Here is a 24,743-nt window from a genome sequence, read left to right on the forward strand (position 1 = left end):
TGTCAAAGGACAAAAGGAGGGGGAATTAAACCATTTCCCTTTGTTGTCTTTCCTCGTTCTCTTTTTTTAAACATGTTTGTTGTTAGGATGATAAAAAAAACACAATTAATTCCCCTACTACCTCATTCACATTAAACTCTGTGCAAATGCTGGAATATGTGCAGACTAAAAATGTATTTTTTTTAAAAATCCTAGCTTCTCAGTCATTTTTGAGAGCGGCCATATTCTGTGATTTGCAGAGAAACGCATAGCTGGATAAAAAGTCCTTTCTCTTCACTTTTCCTTACCTCCACTTCCTAGTCAAACTATCATCTGTATCTCAGCAAGTTAACTGCAGGATTTTTTCCTCTATGTTTGTCATATGGAGTGAGAAGACTTGTATCATTTCTTGGAGCATGAAAAAGAATGACCACCATATAAATATAAGTGACCATGACATGACTCCCATGCAGTTATGTATATATATTGTGTACATGTATTCAGGTGTGCCCTGCTACCAACTTAACTAATTGTCAAGTAAGCCATGGAGCTGGTCGATAGAAAGCACAAGATGTCACCATCAGATTTGTCAGAACTGATCTTAGTGACTGTGATGTCTGTTTTACTGGATGTCCCTGCTGGATGAAATCAAATGACATTTAGTCCAGCATCCCATTTCTCAGAGTGGTCAGTCAAATACTTTTGGGAGCAGGGGCTGGACCAAGACATTTTGCTGCCTGAGTCAAATAACAAAAGGGCACCCTCTCCCATGTATGATAGACAGTTGAAACTTTGTGAAGTTGAAGGCTTTCATGGCCGGCATCCATAGTTTTTTGTGGGTTTTTCAGGCTATGTGGCCATGTTCTAGAAGAGTTTATTCCTGACGTTTCTTCAACCTTCTTCAACACAGGTGATGGGACAAGCACTCTGCATTGCATCTGAAGGCAACAAGGTAGATTAGAGGCCACAGAGACCATGTGGGGGGCAGTTCTTTCCTGCAACACATTGTGGCCACTTTGTAACATTTACTGCCTGAGGCAAGTACTTCTGTCTGCTTATGGTTGGACATGCCATGCTTGGAAGCTCGAAAGCATGGCCTGTAAGTCTAATCAGTTCAGAGAGCATCAGATAAATTGTCATCTGACCTGGGGTTGGAAAGGCGCAACATTGGTCCCCTGCAGGATCTTGGAGGACTATGTTCCCCACCTTCAGGATGTTTATTTTTTACAAACTAAAAAAATGCCTTCCTCCTAGAAGATGGTGAACAAAAACAAACAAAATTTCTACATGGGGGACCTGAAGGGGTTTTCAAAAATGGCTGTGGTGAACTGCATGTGATCTGCTATTCTCCGTCTTGATCAAACAAAATTTGCTCAAAGAAGCTTTAAATCTCAGAGGGCAAGGAGTTTCACAATGTGGGTGTCAGTGACAAGGCACTTGTGTGCTGTGCCCCAGTTTCTTCAAGGCAGAACACGAATCAGATCCTCCTGCAATGACCTCAGAGTGTGGGCAAGTCCATGTGACATCCTGAACATTGCATCTTACATACCAAGGCTAGATCCTATGATAGAAGGGAAGGAAGTGATATTGCATCTCCATATTGATGTTTTCCCCTTCTACTGTAAAGGGAAAAGAAACGGTCCAGGCTGAACCTTTTGCTCTCTTCCTGTCGGATCTTTTAAACTCCTCATCCTAAAATGGGCACTTCTGCTGTGACTGGAATGAAGGCTCTAGCAGGCCTTTCTTGCCAATAATAATCTCTCAACAACCATCCCCCTCTAATAGAGTCCGGGGGGGGGGTGCTTTGGATTTTGTGAGGGTGGAAGAGAATATTAGCAACAACAAAAAAAGACATATACAGGCATAAGGTGGACTTTTGGAAACTTTAGGCTACACTTTGCCATGTAGGACCTCATCCAATGAAGAAACTTGATGAAGCTAAGCAAATCTGGGTCTGCTCTGTTACCTGCAAAGGAAGACTTAGGTCCTTTTGTGTTGAGAATAACTTAGATGTGTAATTTTACAAAATGCGCACAGCTCCACAAATTCCCTGGCCAGGGATTCTGGGAGCTGTCTTCCAGAAAACTCACGTGTCCAAGGTCTAGTGCCGAGTCCCTCAAACTCCTTCACAAGGGAAACATGGAAGAGAAGTACAAGACATGGGCTGTATCCACACTGCAGAAATAATCCAGTTTGACATCGCTTTAACTGCCATGTCTCAATGCTATGGAATTCTGGGAAAGGTAGTTTTGTGAGACATTTAGCCTTCTCTGTTGGAGAGCTCTAATGCCAGAGCAAACTAAAATTCCTGGAATTCCACAGTAATGAGCCATGGCAGTTAAAGTGGTGTCAACCTGGATTATTTCTGTAAAGCAGATGAAGCCATAAATCAGTAAAATGGCTATGGGCAACATTTTCATGAGCTTCTTACTCAACGCAGTGCTTCTGCTTCGTATCCACACTCTTCCCAATGTCTTCCACACCCATCCCCAGCAGGCTGGCAATTAAAACCAATTAGCATTCTCCCATGTCAGGATATACTTGCCTGGCCATGTATTTTTTCCCAGTCTATGCTGTACATTTCACACCCACATTACTGCAGTCTTCATGTTCAAGCAAAGCAGAAGGAAGCTTTAGAGCCAAGCAGAAGCAGGCTGTGTGTGAACTAGCAACCCGTCTTCAGGAAGGATCATGGCTCAATCTCTAGTCCTAATTAACTTTATCCTTTTCTTCTTTGCTGCCTTCCTCCTCTATCGTTACAGCAACATCTTCAGATATTACTTCAGGATTCATTATATAAATGGTTGGATGTTTCTCTGGTCTATTGTCCTGGTTCCTGTTCTAGCGCTCCGGGGACGAAACGTGGCAAACATGAGGTAAGTAAAGTATTAGCACTAAACTGTTTTTAATGATGGTGCTAGATACTATAGAAAAAACAATTTTTGCTGCCTGAGGCAAAGTAAGAGATTATGCCCACAATGCATGTTCAAAAGTCAAATAGATTTACAGTTGAACAATTACTAAAGAAAGTCAAAGAGGAAAGTGCTAAGGCAGGCTTAAAACATTAAGAAAACATAAATAATGACCACAGAAAATTTACCTAAATTCAGTCTAGGTGAAGAAGAAATCAAAATAGTTAAAGAGTTCCAGTACCTTGAATCAATCATTGATCAGAACACAATTCAAAGACATAGCCGTGTTAGTCTGCAGAATCTGTATGTAGAGAGATCTTGTAGCACCTTTGAGACTCACTTGAAAGAAAGAAGTTGGCAGCAGGAGTTTTCGTAGACTGAAGTCTACAGAATTTGGGGAAATGCATTTGAGGAAGTAGACTTAAGTCTACAAAAGCTCATACTGCCAACTTCTTTCTTTCAGTGAGTCTCAAAAGATCTCTACATACTGATCAGAACAGACTGCAGTCAAGAAATCAGAAGAAGACTAAGAATGGGGAAGGCAGCTATGAAAAAAAACTAGACAAGTTTCTAAAGTGCAAAGACATAAAACTGAAAACTAAAGTTAGGATCATCCAAGCCATTGTATTTCCCATCACTATGTAAGAATGTGAGAGCTAGGCACTGAAGAAGGCTGACAGATGGAGAATCAAGTCATTTAAGAAGTGATGCTGGAGAAAAGTGCTGAGGATACCACTGACAACCAAAGAGACAAACAAATGGGTCCCAGAGCTGATCAAGCCTGAACTCTCCCTGCAAGTCAGGGTGACTAAAGTGAGACTGTCTTAGTTGGGAAACATCATGAGAAGGCATGACTCACTAGAAAAGACAATAATACCAGGAAAGGTGGAGGGCAGTAGAAAGAAAGGAAGATCACATATGAGAGAGATAGACTCAGTCAAAGATGCCATGGCCAAGAGCCTATTGGACCTAACAGAGCAGTATAAGATGGCTGGTGTGGGAAGGGTGGGTGGGTGGGTTTGGAGGTGTCTTCTTGCATGGGGTTGCCATGAGTCAAAGTCAACTCAATGGTGGTTAACAACAGGAGCTATCCTGGTGTCAGAGTGTGGGACCAGAATCCTGGACAATCAACCAGTCAGCTTGTTTAATGAAACAACAGAACTTTATTGAAGGTTCCAGAATCAGCCATTCCTCATCACTCAGCTTCTAAACTGAGACTGACCCCTCCCAACCAAAGCAGTGCATAAATTCCCCCTAAGCCAAAGTACTACACCCCCAGCAAAAGCCCGCGCAGCAGGACCCCTCCTTCCTATCACTAGTTCCCATCCTCCATCCCTTTTCCCTGAGCTGCTCTTCCCACAGAAACGAAACTACATTCCAAGTCTCTGCAAGCCAGCTTCTCAAGGACACTAGATAACTCACACCTGGTCCAGCCTAGCACTACATATCACCATCTCTACAAGCTATGCTAAGCGCAACCCATCCCCCAGCATCCACAGCATTAATACATCTGGTAGAATACTTCAGGATTCTAACACCTGGAGACATAGGAAAATATGGCCTTCCCTTCCCCTGAGAGTAGTAAACTAGTAAAGGGGTACATGACAGAACATTTGACAGACATAGCTTTGGCTTCTGATGTCTTTCTTTTGCTTCCTCCCTTTGGCATCAGCCACTTGAGGTGTTTGCTTCATTTTACCTAATGGTAGGGCTGATGAATGAGAGCCGACATGGTGTTGAGGTTTGAGCATTGGACTATGACCACAAAGACCACATTTTGAATTTCAGCTCAGCCATGGAAACTCACTAGGTTACCTTGGGCAAATCACACTTTCTTAGCCTCAGAGGAAGGCAAAGACAAACTGAACAAATCTTGCCAAGAGAACCCTGTGATAACATCTCCTTAGGGCTGCCATAAGTTGGAAACAACTTGAAGGCATACAACAACAGGTTATACTCCTAGATGGTCACAATGGTTTATGGTGTCAGCAGGAGAAGGACTTAACCTGCCATTTCAGGATGAGCCCTTCTGTTCAGACCATGGGATGCCTCCAGGATTTGGGAAGAATTATGAAAGTAACCAGATAATGTGAAGCCGAAGGCTTTCATGACCGGCATCCATAGTTTTTGGTGGGTTTTTCGGGCTATGAGGCCATGTTCTAGAGGAGTTTATTTCTGACATTTTGCCAGCAGCTGTGGTTGGCATCTTCAGAGAACACTGGCATGGAAGAGAATCAAACAAGAAAATCCAACAAATGCTGCACTCAGTGAAGGGTGGGAGAGACCCATTCACGGCCATAGGAGTTTACCACCTACTGTGCAGCTGCAGAGAAGTCGTCACAGGGACCAGAAAACATAGTGTTCAAACACAAATCAAGGAACATGAGAGACGCTGCAGACTGGGTAAGCCAAAAAAATCAGCAGGAGCAGAACATGTTATAAACCATCCCAAGCATAAAATGCTGTTTAAAAACACTTAAATTCTGGACCATGCCAACAACTATCAGGTCAGAATGCACAGGGAAGCCATTGAAATCCATAAACACCTGGACAACTTCAACAGGAAAACCAAAACCCTTAAAGTAAACAAAGGCCCGTTACAGACGGGCACGAAAGTACGCGCAGAGCGCGTACTAGGGTTAGAAAGGGGCGGTGTTTCTGAATCCCCTAACCCTAGTGCGCGCTCTGCGCACACAAAATGGCAGCAGCCGTTCCGCACGGCCGCTGCCATGAGGACGTCATGACGGTGCCGCCTCTATACGGGGCGGCGTGGACGTGATGTCCTTGCTCCGCGCCAGGGCGCATAATGCGCCCTTTCCGCGGAGCAGGAAGGAGCTCCGTTTCGGAGCTCCTTCCTGGTTTGGTCTGCTGGGCGCAGCCTTCACACGGCTGCGCCCAGCAGACCAAAGGAGAAAGGGGCCAAGCAGCCCCTTTCTCCTCCTCCCCGCCGCCGCGGGGTGTCCTTGGGGCTTGAAGCCCCAGGGACACCCCTTTTCAGGCTGCGGGGAAGGGGCCTTTTGCTGCTTCCCCGCAGCCCGAAAAGCGGCGGATCGGGGCCTCAGCGGCTGCCGCTCTGAACACTGAGGCCCCGATACAGCGGGGAAAGGGACAGGTGCAGCCCGCCCCAAAGAGGTGGTCTGTAACCCGCCCAAGTTTAGCTACCAGTTCTGAAAAACACCAAAACCAAGACCCAGCAAGTGCAAATGGAAGCCATCCAGGGTGAGGGGGGGCAGGGGTTCCCAGCAGACAATGGATCATCAAGTAAATAGACACGCTGAGGCCTTGCCATTCAACAACAGAATAATACACATATTAACATGCAAATCATTTCCTCTCAACCAACAGTATATATACTCCACTCTCTTCCATGCTAGCATTCTCTGAAGATGCCAGCCACAGCTACTTGCAAAACATCAGGAATAAACTCTTCTAGAACACGGCCTAATAGCCTGAAAAACATACAAAAAACTATAATTACTGGGTAATCTTGGGCCAGGGAGACATCCAACCTGCCAAAGGGGAGGTTTTACATTGCAACACTGGGTCACTGCCTTGCTGTAACTGACAGGAGATGTCAAAGTGCATGCGCCCACCAGCATCCTTCTAAATCCCCTCCATGGGAAATTCAGCTGACATAGAAACTTATTTGCTCTAAACCAGTGCACTCTAGCATCAGTTGGGCAGAGATGGGTACCCAGACACCTAGGCACATTTTATGGGAAAAAATATCAAATCAAGACACATTCAGTGTCATATGCCAATAGATTTATTTCCTTGGCTGGAAACCCAAAGAAATGTAGCCATTCCATGAACCTTGATCTAGCAGGCCCTATGTCCTGAGACCTGAACCTCTACCACAGTATACTGGGTCAGCTGAAGTTCCTCAACATGTTTTAAAAAGTAGCCCTATGTAGAGATTCCCATAGAAATCTTTCCTTCTGATCTGCAGCTTCTTGATCTTGATAAAAATGCACCTATGGACTCCCTTTTTTAAAAAGAAAACTTCACATTGTCCTCACTCCCTTTTTCAGAATTGTTCGCTTCGCCATGCTGCCTTTGAAATACATCATTGGCATTAAGATCAATGTGCAGGATGCTACATACTTAAACCTGAAAGGGCCCTATGTCATCGTTGCCAATCATCAGAGCAATGTGGACTTCCTTGGTATGTTGGCTAAATGATCAAGCTTTGATCTTTTTCATTGATAAACTGGAAGGGTCCAGAAGGGGGTTGTGCTAGGACCAAGCCAAAAGCTTGAAAAAGTTGTTGTTTCAATTATATTTCCCAGAGTCCCGAGCATGGCAGTGGTCAATCTGGTGTGGCTGAGGGATTTTGAGAACTTTAGTCCAAAAATGAATTTTTGAAAAGCTCTAACTACACTTTCATTTGAGCATGGGATACGTTAATGAAATCAAAATTGCTGTGAACAAATCAGCTTACAAAAAGAACAACTTGAGATTACCACTGGTGGGTGGCTAAGGTCAAACATGTACTACTGGCATAATGGGTTTTTTATATTGAAATTAATCTTTATTATTATATATACAGTATACATTGAAGAAAAAAAGAATACATAAAAACAAGGATTCATGATTCTCCTTTAAATTTATCTTTTGTTTCCCCTCTTTCCCCTTCCCTTTCCCCTGGCATAATGTTTAATAGTAGCAAAAGAGTACAGTTATGTTTTTTTAAGGGGTTACAGTTTTTAGATCAATAATTTATTTTGTTGTGTCCAAAGGCACTACCAAATATCACAATTTAAATGCACAAGTACCAAACAGTAAACAATATGCAGTTCATGAACAATAGCAATAGCATCTCTGAAGATGACAGCCAGATGCTGGCGAAATGTCAGGAAGAAACTCTTCTAGAACATGGCCACATAGCCCGAAAAACCCATTAAAAACAATAGCAATAAACTTTGGCAGGGCATTTGTAACCTCCATATGCATCCAGTCTATAATCATTTGCATGTACGCCCAAAAAAGCAGGCACAGGTTTTAGCTACAGTTATCTGGGGCCTATCTGCCTATGTCCTTATTTGAATTATTTACAAAATAATTTATAATTGAAAAATCTAGCTGGGGGCTGGGTGGGCAGCTACGCAAGTCAAACAGTGGGAGGACTCAGAAAGGGCATGCAAGAGCTATGGTAATGGAGAAGGCAGGAGAGGCACATGGGCATTCCCTTGCCCCTTCTTCTCCAGTGTCTTGGCTTCCTTGTCTGAGAGAGCCATTGTGGTGGAGAAGGTTGGAGTAGGGCCCAGCTGGGTGTCACTCAGTGCATTCCACCCCCCCCCCCCCCCAGGATGCCACTGGTAATAACCAAGTACAGTGGGCTCTTGGCATATGCTAGGGCTTGGTTCCAGTACCTCCCATGGATACCAAAATCTATGCATGTTCAAGTCCCATTCAATACAATGGGATAGTAAAATGGTATCTCTTAGATAAAATGGCAAAATCAAGATTTGCTTTATGAAATTTATTTTTTTTGGAATATTTTCAATCCTTGGATGCTTGAATCTGTGGATAAAAAAATCCCATGCATATGAAAGGCCAAATGTAGTGCTGGATTTTACTTTTATAGAGGTGTAGGTACTGAGGAGCACGACTCATCTATCTGCCTTGCTCTGCGTTCCTCTTCCATAATGATATAGGGAACCTAGCTGGCTGAGTGAAGAGGAGCTGTGGAAAGGCACTCTGTTTCTGCTAAGAAATCCTTTGCAAAAATTGGAACCAAAAAGTGAAAGGAAAGACCAAGACCAATGATGAGTGGTGGTGGTGTTGCTAAGTAGCTGTGGTTTAAAAGAGCCATGGGGCTACAAGGTCATGAATGTCTACGGCTGGTCCTGCAACGGTTCTTTAAAATCTTTACATCTTGGGAGGTTACTTGCAAAACTGAACCACACAACACAATGCATATGAAGACAACTAGTTGTGAGAAAAATGAGACTTACATAAATATGTAGAGCTCAGAATAGTTACTGTCTTGAGCTCCATAACCAGTATGGTCTGACCTGATTCTAGGAGTTTTATTCCAAAAAGATATGTGTGTCTATTTGTCTATCTTTCTCACCCTATTCTTCTATGAATCTCAAGACATTGTATCTTTACCATAATTCTAGCTGAGTTTATGTGTGTGACTGGTCCAGAATTACCCCGGTAGCTTCATGCAGCTAAGCAAGGATTTGAATCCAGGTCTCCCACCCAAATCTAACTACCATCAGTAATTGCATGTTTCTCAAGGGCCTGTAGGGAAGGGTGAGAGAAGGGTGCAATTAAGCTTGGTTTTGACCATCTCCCTTCTATCTGTTCCAGGGATGTTTCAGATCTTGCCAGACCGGTGCACCTTACTTGTCAAGAAGGAGATCTTATACTATTTCACTGTTGGCATTGTCTCCTGGCTAAGTGGCTTTATTTTCATTGACCGCAAAAAGAAAGATGCAACCATCAAGGTCATGTCAGCAGCCGCGGACAGCATCGTTCGGGACAATGTGAGTAAGCAGATGAAACAGCATGTACCTATCATGAAAACACCAATATCAATTGGGCTTTCTGTCTTGCTGCATTTAGGTTTAACCTTGATCTGATAATATAGCAGATTGAAAGTGGATTAAATAGTACTATAATGGTATCACTATAACTGTGTCACTGAATAGTATAGAAGTGTTGTAATTAGGTACTGTGAGACACCAGATTCTACTGTGATTCCACTTTAACTGCCATGCCTCCATCCTATGGAATTATGAGATTTGTAGCTTTGTGATGTACAGTGGTCCCTCCACATTCACTGGGGTTAGAGGTGGAGGACCCCTGTGAATGTGGAAAAACCACAAAATAAAAAACCACTATTCTTTTTACCCAAGGGAACAACTCTCTAGGAATCTCCAAGTCCTCCAGTGCAACTCTGTGGTCAACATCTGCCAGAAGTTGATCATAGAATCATGTTGGAGGACTTACAAATGACTTAGAGAAGTGTTTTCTCTAAGAACTTCTAGGTTCTCCACCACAACTCTATGGTCAACTTCTGGCAGAATTGTGCTGGAAGACTTAAGAGATTCCTAGAGAGAATATATTAACCAAAACTGCAAATAATCAAACCCTGCTCACCAGACAGGGCCTTGCCTAACCAACAAGGTCTCCCTAACTGGTTTGTTTCTTGGCATTGATTTATTTCTTCCAATTGCCTAAAACTCAGCTCTGACATTGGGTACTGGCTGTATGCATGTGTTCACATCCAGCTGTAATATAGGCCTCATTCACAGTACATAATAAACTGGTTTAAACTGCTCTAAAGTGCCCTTGTGCACACTAGCGCCGAATTTCTCTGATGCAATTTGCAAGGGGACCAGCGCTAAACCCAATTAAACTGGTTCTTTTGAATCTGAGGCATTTGCCGCATTTTAAAAAATGATTTGGTTCCATGCAAGTGCGAACACATTGTCAATTGGATTCGGTCCCTTGTGATGTGATCATCCCTGTAAAGTGGCACATAGAGAATCCATTTTGTATCAGTCCAGTTGTTAATTAGCTTACTTGCTAATTAGCTTACTTGCTGTTCACCGCTATGATCTTTGGAATAGCGGTATATAAATAAAACAAATTATTATTATTATTAATGTAAACATGAAGTGGGTTAAACTGAAACGAGCAGGTTCAGTGATAAAAACCACAGTCTGAACATCTATTTGGTGTCAAATCACTCCATCGATTCGAAACAATCCAATGCAAAAATCTGTTTATTATGTAGTGTGAATGAAGCCATAGGTTGCCAGATTTCAGAAACTTGCCCTGAATCTTCAGGGCAGCTTAAGAGGCCAGGGCTAAAATTCTCCAGTTTTTGTGTGGCCAACTTCAGGTGACAGATAAGGGCGATGTGAAAACCTCTAGCCAGGAGAGCTTTCTCCCAGCCATGTGTCTATGGAGTTTATCAGACTCAAGTTTTGGACCCTGCAATTGCGGTAAGGAAGTGTAAAGAACGTTGCGAAATGACTGTTTTGCGCGATGTCTTACCACATTGCTTGCTTTTCCGTCATTCCCCCGTAACGTTATGTTAGAGCTACAATTGCGCGAAAGTTGTGATTTGCGTGATGCGAAACCATGCTTAGCGGAACTGTCTACTACACCAGCGCCTTCCATTTCTGTCGAGCATTTCGCATCAAAATCCTTGCTCATGCCCTTTGGAGGCTTTGGTGGCATCATGACCTTTGTGCTTCCGGGGGAGCGAGGGGGTCCCCCCCCATCTTTAGGGTCCTATTTAGCGGAGGGGAGGGGGAGAAGGAAAGAGCCGAAGGAAAAAGGGGAATCTGGATGCAAAGGGTGACAGAAGGCAAAAGGGGAAACCAGGGTGGCTTTTGGTGGGGGGGGGGGGGGAGTGGAAAAAGTGATGGAGGAGGAGGAGGAGGAGGAGGAGGAAGGAGCCGTGGGAAGAAGGGAGCCACGGAGGGCATCCTATAATGGAGCAGGAGGAGGAGGATGAAGGACCCTGGGCAGCTCAGAGGGAGGTGAGGGTCGGAAGAAAGGAAGAGGAGGAGAAGGATTGCCCAGGGAAATAGGGCTGTGGAGAGAAGCTGGGGATGTAGGGAAATGGATGCAGCAGGAGCAGCCTCTTTTGACAATTTATGCACATGATTTTTGGAGTGCTTGCTTTCTTCTTACTCCTGGAACGTAAGCACCATTATTATTGTTATTGTTATTATTATTATTGTTTGTGTTATATGCGGGTGCTACAATCAGAATGCCTGCGCTGCATTTCCATTTTATTCCCAACTGATTCCATGGGTCAGTTGGAACTGACAGGTCACTCTGTCTCAGCCTCAGTGGAAGGCAATGGCAAAGTGTAAGCAGGAGGAAAGGGGGCAGTTCAGGTCAGGTCAAAGGCAGGGCATGAACAGAGCTCCCATCAGGCACTTTCCTCCCTTTCTAAATAAACTATTTTTGGCAAAATGAGCGCATGTTTTGTTTTGTTTTTTCCTGAGGAATGTGTGTGTGTGTGTGTGTGTGTGTATTTGCCCTTTGCAACAGTATCCCTTTGCTGGAAGTCAGCAAATAAAAGTGAAAGGGAACAATAAAAGGGCACTTTTTTCATTGGAGAATCCATGCTCAAATGCGAATGTTACAATCGAATGTTACATTTGTTGCTTTTGTCAATTAGGCAATTGGCAAAACGATACATGCTTTTGCAAGGAATTAATGAACAGCTCTGAATTGCTTTTAAAAGTCATAAAAGAATGCATGACAATCGCATCCTTTTCTGGCATTTACGGTGATGAATTTATTATTATTATTATTATTATTATTATTATATGTGCAAGAGGCATTCTGGGGTGGCAATGAGTGGGGGATACAGGATGCATTATTTTTATTATTAAATATATACACCTCTGTCTTGATTTTTAGTTATTTTTTCATTATTTTTATTATTAAATATATACACCCCTGTCTTGATTTTTAGTTATTTTTTCAAATAAATAACCTTGCAGCTTGGAGGTTCCCTTTTTCTCTCAGCGCTGCCGCTCTTTGGATGACCCTTTGGGGTCCCTGACATTTGCAGCCTCCTAGGTGTTCATGCAGGGTAGTGGAATGGGGCTGGAATGGCTGACCCTTAGGGGCCCCTTACATTTGCAGCCTCCTAGGTGTTAATGCAGGGCAGAGGAATGGGGCTGGAATGGATGACCCTTAGGGGCCCCTTACATTTGCAGCCTCCCAAGTGTTCATGCAGGGCAGAGGAATGGGGCTGGAATGGATGACCCTTTGGGGTCCCTGACATTTGCAGCCTCCTAGGTGTTCATGCAGGGTAGTGGAATGGGGCTGGAATGGATGACCCCTAGGGGCCCCTTTCATTTACAGCCTCCTAGGTGTCCATGCAGGACCGAGGAATGGGGCTGGGATGGATGACCCCTAGGGGCACCTTTCATTTGCCGCCTCCTAGGTGTTCATGCAGGACAGAAGAATGGGGCTGGGATGGATGACCTCTAGGGGAGCCTTTCATTTGCAACCCCCCAGGTGTCTATGCAGGACGGAGGAATGGGGCTGGGATAGATGACCCCTAGGGGCCCCTTTCATTTGCCGCCTCCTAGGTGTCCTTGCAGGATGGAGGAATGGGGCTGGGATGGATGACCCCTAGGGGCACCTTTCATTTACAGCCTACTTGGTGTCCATGCAGGATGGAGGAATGGGGCTGGGATGGATGACCCCTAGGGGAGCCTTTCATTTGCCGCCTCCTAGGTGTCCATGCAGGACCAAGGAATGGGGCTGGGATGGATGACCCCTAGTGGCCCCTTTCATTTACAGCCTCCTATGTGTCCATGCAGGACTGAGGAATGGGGCTGGGATGGATGACCCTTAGGGGCCCCTTTCATTTGCAGCCTCCTAGGTGTCCATGCAGGACCGAGGAATGGGGCAGGGATGGATGACCCCTAGGGGCCCCTTGCATGTGCAGCCCCCCAGGTGTCCATGCAGGACAGAGGAATGGGGCAGGGATGGATGACCCCAAGGGTTTCCTTACATGCAAGACAAGGCAACCCCCCCTCCAAGGGGTTGTCCTGAAAAAGGAAGGCCACTGGAAGGGAATGGGGTCAAAAAGCAGCCCAGCATCATGGGAACTTTGCAATCAGTAACTTTAGCGTTGCGTTGCGCTGCTGCCTACTACACCAAACCATTTTGCAACACATTTCGCAAGATAACGGGAGACCATGGCCTGGCTTCCACTTTTGCCTGCAATGCCCAAAAAGGGGAGGAATGATGCTTAAACTACCAGAGCGTTGCGCAACGGGTTCCCATAGAAATGAATGGCGTCTGGAAGAACATTGCACTTTCACGTTATTGCGCAACGTTGGTGACACTAACATTGCGCGATAGGCAGGAAAAATCGCCAAAAACTCGCGTCTGATAAACTCCTATGTTTGTCTGTCTATCTATCTTTCCTACTGTGCTCTGATGTTGTTTTTTAATCTCTTTGCTCCATCTGAGCAATTTGGCTCTCTGCAATTTGCAAATGTTCCTTGATTGCACTTTCTAAATGTCAGTCTTGATTTAGCATAATTTGTATGTCATTTCTCTTCTATTTATTATTAAATAAATGTTCCTTATCTAGACTCCCAATGCAAGCGAGATAGAATAATCATCTTGATCTGGGACTGGGAACAATAACTTTAGCCAGAACTTCCAAACAGGAAAATATGCCCTGCTTAATTGTGCCAGTGATCTTTATTATAAAAGATATCCCTTAATTGAGGGTTGGAAAGCTTGTCCCTAATAAGGCATGACAGGTGTCTTTTATAATGAGTGTTGGAAGATTCCATTTTATGCAGACTGAATGGGATTGCAAAATTTCTGTGTTTCGGGGTATGGGCCCAGGAAGACAGAAATGTGTGCATCATGTCATTTATGAAGTTAGATAATATGTTAATTCTACAGAGAAACACATGGCTAAGGTAACTTAAAAGAATACATTCATTTGGTATTTAGGTATGTCACTTGTGAATAACTGCTTCCTGATGGTCAACCTGCATGAATTCCAACTGTTCCTGATTGCAGTTTTGAAAACCTGGCTACACTAGTTGTGAATGTGTATGGTTGTATTTTAATGATAAGCTGTGAGAAACAATGGTTGCTGCGTAATGCTTAATGACATCACCAAGGAACCATCCCTAGTTTTTGGCCCAGAAATCTTCAGGTCGGAGGTAATCCTGACCTAGCAACCCTAGTTGGGAACCTTTCAGATCTTGCACCAATCTGAGGATGTTTGTGGCCAACAGAACCATCACAACTTTTATATATTTTTGGAAGGGGCTGAGGTTACACCCTTACATTTATCGAAAGAAAGAGAGCAAACCAACCTGTCTAACAAGTTGAGCAAATAACCTCAAAGGTAAAGGTTGTTGAGTTAGCAGATGGCTTGCCTTCAGCATCTGATAGGAAGGCATACATTTGCTGTCTGATTAACCTAACAAAATAAGAGGAATAATCTCACAGTGAAGTGGGGCACTGCCTGTTCTAGGGAAGGTGTTTCAGCCTTATTGGAATTTGATTGCACTTCTTTCCAGCTGAACATAGATATCTGGTTAGCGGCCAATGCCAAGGAAATATGGCTTGCCTCACAGAGACAGAGGGTGCTTTCAACAAGAAGGTTCCTGCTGTTCAAAATTAAAAGACATTTTATAGCTATTCCATTTTTTTCTGTTTTGTATTTTTTCTGTTGGAAGAGAAGGCCCATTTATCCACTCTGCAGCATGTTAGGGAGCATGAGGATTTCTTGGATATTGCAGAGAAGACTGTCCTGATTGAAGAACATACAGGAGATGTCGCCTTGGAGGTTGCTTTTAAAAAAGAGGCTGGATGGCCATCTGTCAGGAGTGCTTTGTGCATTCCTGCATAGCAGGGGGTTGGACTGGATGGTCCTTGTGGTCTCTTCCAACTCTTGTGAGTCATTTTTTTTGGGGGGGGGGGGGGGTTCTGGGTATTGTTCTGTTGTTGATGGCTGACCTCTGGGTAGGAGGATATGCAAAAGAGGATTAGTGTCTGCTAATTGGTGATCATTGTCTGCTGGGAAAGCCCCCCCCCCCTACCCTGAGTGGTTTCTCATCTGCATTTGTTAAGACCTGGTTTTGGTGTTCTTTAGGACTGTTAGCCAAACTTTGGTGTGGTACAGACCACCTCAAAGGGGTGGCCTGAACCCACCCCTTTTCGCTCCAGGTTGGGGCTGGGGCAGCCTCACATGCAACCCCACAGCCCCAATCCGCTGCTTCTCTGTGGTCCGGAAAAGGGGTGTCCTTGGCGCTTCATGCCCCTGGACACCCCAGGAGCCACAGCCATGGGAGAAAGGGGCTGCCTTGCCCCTTTCTCCTCGGCATTGTTCCCACGGCCATTTGGTTGCCACGGGAACGATGCACACAATGAAAAGGAGCTCCTTCCTGCACCGCAGCCAGGTCACCGTAAGCGGTCTGGGGCAGCGCGGAGACATCACACACATGCCGCTCCATTTGGATGCAGCACGGGTGTGTTGTCGTCACGTGCCCCATGTGGATGGTGCTGCATAATGGTGGCACCGTCCAAACATATTAGGGTTAGGGAGCGTGCAGTTCGTGCACACTCCCTAACCCTAGTATTGGCGCGAGTACACCGCTTTATGGCAGTCTGTACCGCACCTTTATTTACTTTAAGGGTTTCCTCTTTCCTGTTGAAGTCCAAGTGTTTGTGGATTCCAATGGCTTCCCATTCTGACCTGATAGTTGTTGGCATGGTCCAGAATTTCAGTGTTTTCAAACAACATTTTGTGCCCAGGATGGTTTATAATGTGTTCTGCTACTGCTGATTTTTCTGGCTGACCCAGTCTGCAGTTTCTCATGTTCCTTGATTCATGTGTGGACACTGCATTTGTTGGTCCCCATGTAGACTTGTCCGCAGCTGCATGGTATACGGTAAATTCTTGCGGCTGTGAGAGGGTCTCTCCTGTCCTTCGCTGAGCACAGCATTTGCTGGATTTTCTTGGTCGGTTTGTAATCCATTTGGAAGTTGTGCTTCATCACCACTTTGCCTATTCTGTCTGTGACTCCTTTGATGTATGGTAGAAATGCCTTCCTTTTGGGTGGTTGTCTTCACTCCTCTGGGTTTTTCTGGGTCTAGCAGCTCTTCTGATGTCTGAGCTGGAATAACCATTTGCCTGTAGAGCCCGGTCCAGGTGTTTCAATTCATCTTCCAATAAATGGGGTTCGCAGATGTGTTTTGCCCGATCTACCAGTTTTTTGATTGTGCTTCTTTTTTGTTCTGGGTGATGGTTGGAGTTCTTGTGCAGGTATTGGTTTGTATGTGTAGATTTTCTGTATACTGTGTGACCCAAAAGTTGGTTCGGTTTGCGGATGACTAGGCCATCCAAGAATGGCAGTGTTCCTTCCTTTCCTTTTTCCTTAGTGAATTGGATGTTAGGGTGGATGTTGTTCAGATGGTTCAGAAGATCTGGCTGTGTTCCTGAACAAAATAGGTCAACAGAAACAGCATTTGAATGTTTTATTTTTAACCGCCCCCCCCGCCCCCCCCCCCCGCTGCTGTCCTGAAGGACAGCAATAAATACTGCAACCTCCTAGCACATAGGCCTTGTCTGGAGTAGTCCCTTATTGTCCTTTAACTCTGTAAACATTCATAAATGCAGGTATACAACTACAGAGTGGGGGAAGCACTGGTTTTCTCAGAACTGGTGAAAACAAACTGGGAGAAATCGTGTCAGGGAGCAGCTAGAGGACAAAACTTTTTTTGTATTCTGCTTCCAGCTGAAGAAATAAGAAAGTAATATGCAAACATTCAAAGATATAGCCGTGTTATTCTGTAGAATCAGTATGTGGAGAGATCTGGTAGCACCTTTGAGACTAACTGAAAGAAAAAAAATTGGCAGCATGAACTTTCCTAGACTTAGGTCTACTTCTTCAGATGCAATGTGCAAACATTGTTCCATTTTGTCTCTTTCCTCTCCCATCCAGCTGCGAATCTGGATATTCCCTGAAGGGACTAGAAGTTACAGTTCCACCATACTGCCCTTCAAAAGTGGGGCCTTCCATCTCGCTGTGAAAACCCAGGTAAGAACATTCGATTTTCAAATTTCCATACCTTTCATTTGTTTGTGTAAGTAGGTACATAGATAGCCATCACATTCTCCAAGCACCTGTCCTTGTATAACCAAAACAGTACTATCCATACCCAAGAGGCAGGCATAGTTTAGAGATGTTGAGCCAAACATTTCTCTGCCTTACCCATCTTCTATGGTACCATTCATCCCACAGACCAATTAAAAAAGTTACCTTTCAGATTACAGCTCCAAGAACCCACTGGACAAGTAGGTGCTTCAAGGACATATAGTCCCCAAAGTAACTTTTCAAAGGTTGGACCTCACAAAACATGATAATGTGAGGAATAGTCAGTGATGTTTAGAGATAACATTCTAAGGACTTTGCACTATGATCTGTGTAACTGGGGGGTGGGAGTGTTGCTGCTGCCCCTGCACAGCAGTCCAGTGGCTGCGTTCCAGTTTCCTTAGCAGAATGCCCATGAGAACAATTATGCCATCTGAAACACACACCCATTGGACCTGGGTAGCTCAATCACCAGCTGAAACATCACTAGCAATTTTTTCTCCTCTCTCCTTAGATATTTCTCATCAACTTGTATTGAAAAGCATTCCTTAGCCTCTCAAAAGATACCCTCTTTAAAAGTTCATCTCTCCCCAAATACCACAAAACAAAATAAATCTCTGAAGGGTGTTTTTACTCCAGCCAAGCCCATTTTTAAGAGTAGGGCTGAATTCAAAGACTGAATCAGTTTTTAGGGGATTGGGAGAGATGAAATCCTAAAAAGGGTATCTTCCATACACAGAAGGCTTGTGAGAACCCAAATGTTTATTTAGAAGTATAACACATCAAAGCTGGGGTAGTGGAGAAGGAAATCTTGCATGCATATGCTGGAACTCTGTGCACAAAATGGGGTTTGTTGTTGTTTAGCGCCGACAACTTGTCTTTTAAAGGATTTTCTTTCCAGAAAGCCCCCCCCCTTTTTTTGCTGGAAAAATTGCACTATTAACCTAATCAACCATGGATCAAAAGAACTGTGAACTGGAAAAAAGATACATGGGTCGGATCCAGGGTTGTCACAAAGGAGGTGCAGACCACACTGGGTGACATCCCAATTGGAGTTCTACTACTGTTCCCAAACATCAAAGACATGGGGCCAAGTGCAGCTCAGTGGTTTGAGAAAGGAGACGCTTGTTAGCAGTCATTGTCACCAAATGAGGTGAGCGTCTCCTCCACCCATTGAGCCTTTGTGGCCATAAAATGTCACACACATACACACACACCCTCCATAACTGCATATTTGAATAACTGAATGTTTGCAGGGCTTTTGAAATGAAGGGATCCTTTTGAATATCTGAGTTTTGAATACATACACTGAAGTTTTTTAAAAAATTGTTAACACTACACCATTTTCAGTGCTAGGTAACTTCCCACCCATCATGCCCTCCACCTCACCTCTCCATTCCACCCCAATCCTGATTCATGCATCACACAAGTATAAAATTTCCCCCTAAAACTGTAGAGTATAGAGGAGTGGTTTTAATCACATTAACATCTAAAAGAAGTGCTTTTGCCTTGAAAATGGAAGAACGTCATGTGTTCCAACAACACAAGAAACAAGGTGAGGATGACTTATTTTACTAGTGTAGATCTGACCATGATCAAGGAAGAAGGCAAAAATATTCTATTTTTAGCCAAAAGGAAATAAAAGTCTCAATGGATGACTGGTGAAATTCTTCATAGAGTTATAGGCGTATGAGAAGCAAAAGTAAAAGGTGACAGGAATAGGGTCAGAATCCTGAATGCAACTGTTCAGCAGCTTGTACATAGGGGCAAAGAGTGTTGTTATAATACTCATTACGAAGCAAATGAAGACAATAAAAAAGGAAGAACAAGAGACTTCCAGAAAATTTGAGAAATCAGAAGGAAATTTTTAAGAGCAAGGATACTGAAGGTTGTTATGAAGGAACTAGATAAGATTCCAAAGTGTAAAACTATATAATTAAATACCAAGGTCAGGATCAACCATGGCGTTGTATTTCTGATTTCTGTGGATATACAGTATAAGATGAACTCTTAGGAAAGCTGACAGAAAGGAAATAGACTCATCTGAAATGTGGTTCTGGAAGAAAGTTTCATGAACATCATGGACAAATGACAAATTAATAGCCCCAAGAAAAAATTGAGCCTGAATTTTCACCAGAAGCCAAAATGACGAAACTTAGGTTAGTGTATTTTAGACATATCATGAGATGATGTGACTCATTGGAAAATGTGCAGTAAAGTGGAAGGTAGAAGGAAAAGAGGATTGATTCAATCCACTATAGGTGGACTGAGTCAATAAGGAAACCATGAACCTGAGGTTTCAAGATTGAACAGGGATGTTAATAACAGGGTCTTTTTGAGGTGTCTCATCCATAAGGTCAACATTAGCCAACTTGACAGCATATCATATCAACAATAACAACAACATCTCTTTCACACACCTTAGAAACAGCGTCTTTCTAAAGGTGAGTTGCTACATGTTCCATTTGACCTGCCTTTTCCCATTTAGGTGGTTCATATGAATAACTACCTAGTTGTACTTTAGCCAAGAAAGAGATTGTAGCATATCTTGCCAAAGTTATTTTTTGGACTACACATCCCACTCTACACCTAATTGGGTGACTGGGAATGATAGTCCAAAAAAGTAACCTTCCCACTCACTGGTCTTGCAATAACAATTCTCCTTAACACATATTAGTGATTGTTATGTATTCACTCCTGGTTGCTGTCCAGTGTAATTTTGTTGTCATTGTTATTTTCATGCAGGTGCCAATAATTCCAGTGGTTATGTCTTCCTACTTGCCGTTCTTCAACACAAAGTTGAAAAAATTCTCAACAGGTAGCTTAACTGGAGTGGGAAAGGAATGGGATGGGAATCATAGAATCATAGAGTTGGAAGGGACCAATGGGCCATCTTTGCAGGATTTCCAGAAAAAGCATCCCCAGTGGGTAGCTGTCCAGCTGTCCTTTTTAAGATATCCAAAGGAGGAAATGACCACCTCTTCAGGCAATTGGTTCTTTGCCAAACTGCTCTTACTGTCAAGGGATCCCTTCAAATATTCAGTTGAAATCTATTCTCCTGCAGCTTCAAAAAATAAGACCTGGTCCTATCCTCTGGGCAGCAGAGAATACAGGCTTGCAGCTGCCTCTTTGTGGCAGCCCTTGAGGTATTTAAAGAGTGTGATCATGTTATCCTTCAGTCTTTTCTTTACCAAGCTGAACAAGCCCAGCTCCTTCAATTTTCCTCATGTTTTGAAGCTGCTATGAACTTCTGTAGCCTTACCGTATGAGTCTGGGACTAGATATTCAGAAGTGAATATATATATTTTAAACCACTTTCCTGCATTTGCTTACCATGTTGTTGCTTCTACAAGGAATGTCCATATTCTTGCCCCTCCTGGTTTTTTTTTTTTTTTACCTACTGTGAGTTGGTTCCTTTTTGATATCAGAGCCAAGATGGGGAGAATGCAGAGCCAAAGCAGAGGGATAAGATAGTTGAACATGTGAGTGAGGCAGGAACAGAGTGCAGAATGTTGTTTTTAAAAATCCAAATGCATTAGTGTTAGTCATTAACTGGAAAATTTATAACACAATGGTCAGTATTTTATTCATTATGTTTTATTTTAATTACTTTTTTCAACTTTTAAAAAACCTAAAAAACAGGAAAAAAGGATGGCCAATACTTCAAAATATCCTTTTAAAAGTAATAATATAAAATAATGTTGTTCTGAAGTGTTATTTGTTAATCCCCGCTCTGTGTCACTAATGTGTTAGTGCAACATCAATTTCTTTGCCAAAACTAGTGATCAAACTCTCCAGTACCAAGTATCAATAGTAACTCTATTAGGTAACCCTGGTAGCAGGATGTGTGTGGAATAGACAAACCCTTTCTAATGACAGTGGGAGGGGGCTATATGTTAAGCAAATGAATTCTTTTCCAAATGTTTTGGCTATTAAACTATGAAGTTCAATAGCTCATTGGTTAGACTCTTCAGAGTATTTCCTTTATTTGTTTTTCCCTTTCCTCCAAGGGGAAGTGACGATCAAGATTCTTCCGCCAGTGAAGACAGAAGGGTTGAGTCCAACTGATGTACCTGAACTAACAGAGCGTGTACGGGAGACCATGCTTTCCACCTTCCATGAGCTACCAGGAAGTCCTGGAAAGCAATCTTGCAGCACCAAAGAAGATGCCTGCCAAGGCACCAGTGGCCAGGATTCTTAGTAGATAGTCCTCCTCCTGCACAATGTGTTTCCCTTACTGGGCATAGTGTAGAAGACTGTATTTCTCACAATATTCAAAAGGATCCCTCCACTTCAGAAGCTCTGCAAGCCTTCAGTTATTCGACTATACAGTTATGGAGTCTGTGTGTGTGTGTGTGTGTGTGTGTGTGTGTATGTGGTGTGTTGCACTTTATGGCCACCAAGCCTCAGTGGGTGGAGAAGGAGATGCTTTTTTTCTTTTTCTTTTTTGCAACCAGTCACTTGATTTGGCAATTGCACCACAGATTCTTTTTAAAGAGCTATCCTCTAATTTGTTGGAGGATGCTCAATGGTCACGTGAAACTGAGTCTGAGAGAAGCGTGTGTGGCTTCCCCTGCTCCTTCCATGTTCCTTTCATTTACAATTAGATAAAACTGGAGAACCAAAGAGTACCTAGCAGTTGCCTGTTACCAAATACAGTATAAATAAAATATGGCAAAGAAAATTCACTTTGCAAATGAAATTCTAATTTGGCAAATGGGTTGGCAAATGAAATAAAAAAGCTGACCTTAATTTCACTACATTGGGCCTTGCAGTGACTTCATAATTTATCTACTTGCCTTTAACAGCTCAGAGTCTTATCGCACTAAAAAGGAAAGCCAAAACAGACCTGGAGAGTAGCGTCTTTTGCCATGCTTCAGTTCTCTTCTCACAGGAGATAGTAATTAAAGAGTGTCTTTTGTCAAATAATTTTTTCCATCTAGACAAAAGACTCATTTTGACAACCATCTCCTGCAGAAAGAGAACTGAAGCACTACAATTTCATTCGGTAAGGCATAGAGAAATTTGCTGTCTGGCTCAGTTTTGGCTTTCTGTTCTGGTATAATAAGCTCTTAGGCTGCCAGATAAGAAAAGCTGTCTCTGAGATCAGGGGCCTAAAATTGTGATGACACAACAGCAACTGGCACTCACCATACATCCAGTACAAGCTCCTTCATACAGAAGGCCAGTCAAAATATTTGGGCACATAAAACAAACAAACAAAATATCAAACAGGCATTCTTTGCTGGTAGATGAAATCAGTTTGCTACCCATTCTTGACGCTGAAAATGTCAAAATGTTGCCTGATCTGGCTGCTTCACTTTGCCCAGTGGTAGAAGGCTGAGGGACACCCACACTTTATGGTTACACAGGAGTTTATCACATGGGAGGAATTTCTCTTAATTTTGAATGAAAAGAAAGTGGGGCCAGAACGCATTCACGTGAATTTGCTAGTTCAGCAAATTTATGTGACTTTGAATTGCGTTCGAACTAATTTCCCTTTGCCCGAAAATAGCTTGCCATTGCCCAAAATTGTGTGTGATCACCTCTTACGCAATAACATGAAACCCCATGATTGTGTTCGGACTTCCCATTGCCCAAAATTGCATGTGGTAGTCTGTCACGCTATAACGTTAAACCCCATGATTGCATATGGATTGCCATTGGATTATACTTCCAATTTCCCTTGTCTGATAAACTCCACAGAGAGGAGCTAGTACAGGAGCCCTCACACTACACAACACTATTCTACAAAGCATTATTCATCTTCTTTGTGGTTTCTGTGCCTCATTCAGTTGGGTCTTGAATCCCAGGATTTGTAGTTTGGTGAAGCCCTAGAACTCTCTGCAGGAGTATTCTGTATGAAAATCCCTAAATTGTAATCCCAGGATTCCAAAGGATATTGCCATAGCAAATAGATGTAATATAGCATTATAACTGGAGAGACAGCATGGTGTAATGTTGAAATCAGAGTCATATTTCAACATTACACCATGCTAGCTTTCCAGTTATGATGCTATATTTCATCTATTTGCAATTTAGGGATGTTCACACAGATCAGCGTTTGAATCCCGGCTCAGTCATGGAAACACAGTGGGTGACCTTAGGCAAGTCACACTGTCTCAGCCTCAAACCCCCTTCTGAACAAATCTTGTCAAGAAAACCCCATTGTAGGGTCACCATAAATCAGAAATGACTTCAAAGCACACAACAACAAGCATTATAATTGTCAAATGTGAAAGGGGCCCAGGTTGTTCAAACTGCAGAGCAAAGTTTCTCCCCGGTTTCACTTCTTCACAGAAATAGCAGTCTCTGAATCCAGTGAGAAATTGTGCCCCTGTCCCACACTCCTTGAAGTAAAGAACGGAAGTAAAATACAGTGGACCCTTGTTATACACTGAGGTTTTGTTACGAGATCCCCGGTGTATAACAAAATCCGTGTATGCTCAAGTCCCATTAAATATAATGACATAGCAAAATGGTGTCCCTTATAAAAAATGGAAAATCAAGGTTTGATATTTGAAATTTATACTTTTTTTGAACATTTTCAAACCGTGTAAGCTTGAATCCGTGTATAAAAAATCCGTGTATAAGAAGGGCTGACTGTAATGTCACATGGTCAGTTTCGTGGAAGAGAGGAACTAACGTTACTTCGAAGAGGGGGAATGTGGTGCAAAACATTTCAAGACAGAAGAAACAGTTATAATTTAGCTACATTTTTGGAGAGGATGCCAGCAAGAATGTATTACAGCCAGGCCTCTTTATCCACAGATTTTTTTTATCCATGGATTCAAGTATAAATTCCAAGTATAAAACCTTGATTTTGTCATTTTATATAAGGGACACCATTTTGCTATATCTTTGTATTTAATGGGACTTGAGCATCCACGGATTTCATTATTCACGGGGGTTCTGGAAACAAACCCCAGCGGATAACAAGGGTCCACTGTATATGGATTGTTATTTGGAGGTGGGGGGTTAAGGATGTATAAATATAGTAAAATATTATTTGATCGGATGCGATATGATGATGATGCTAAGTCATTCATAAAAAAAGAATGGCAGGATGTAAAATGTAATAAAACAAATGAACTTCTTAAACAAGTGTGCCCTAAAGAGCTTCTTTCTTGGAAATGCCGCTTATTTGCCTTTGTTCAGGGCTGGAGCAAGGCCTGCAGCCATTTCTTGGCCTTGTGGGAGCAGCATCTTGGGAAGGCAGCATTGTGAG

At 43.1% G+C, this 24,743-nt stretch overlaps 1 protein-coding gene across 1 annotated transcript; it reads left to right on the plus strand.

Annotated features, from left to right (window-relative positions):
• Positions 1-2,670: 2,670 nt before the first annotated feature.
• On the plus strand, positions 2,671-21,851 carry LOC149321197 (1-acyl-sn-glycerol-3-phosphate acyltransferase alpha-like). Its single transcript, XM_089517238.1, has 6 exons — positions 2,671-2,855; positions 6,923-7,056; positions 9,210-9,385; positions 17,366-17,461; positions 20,261-20,333; positions 21,526-21,851. Exons 1-6 carry the CDS (start codon positions 2,671-2,673, stop codon positions 21,714-21,716), a joined length of 855 nt encoding a protein of 284 aa, XP_089373364.1. The 3' UTR covers positions 21,717-21,851.
• The last annotated feature ends 2,892 nt before the right edge of the window (positions 21,852-24,743 follow it).

This window comes from Sceloporus occidentalis, unplaced genomic scaffold, assembly GCF_023333645.1.
Source record: "Sceloporus occidentalis isolate IW3139 unplaced genomic scaffold, rSceOcc1.0.p SCAF_1, whole genome shotgun sequence".
NCBI classification, from domain to species: Eukaryota; Metazoa; Chordata; class Lepidosauria; order Squamata; family Phrynosomatidae; genus Sceloporus; species Sceloporus occidentalis.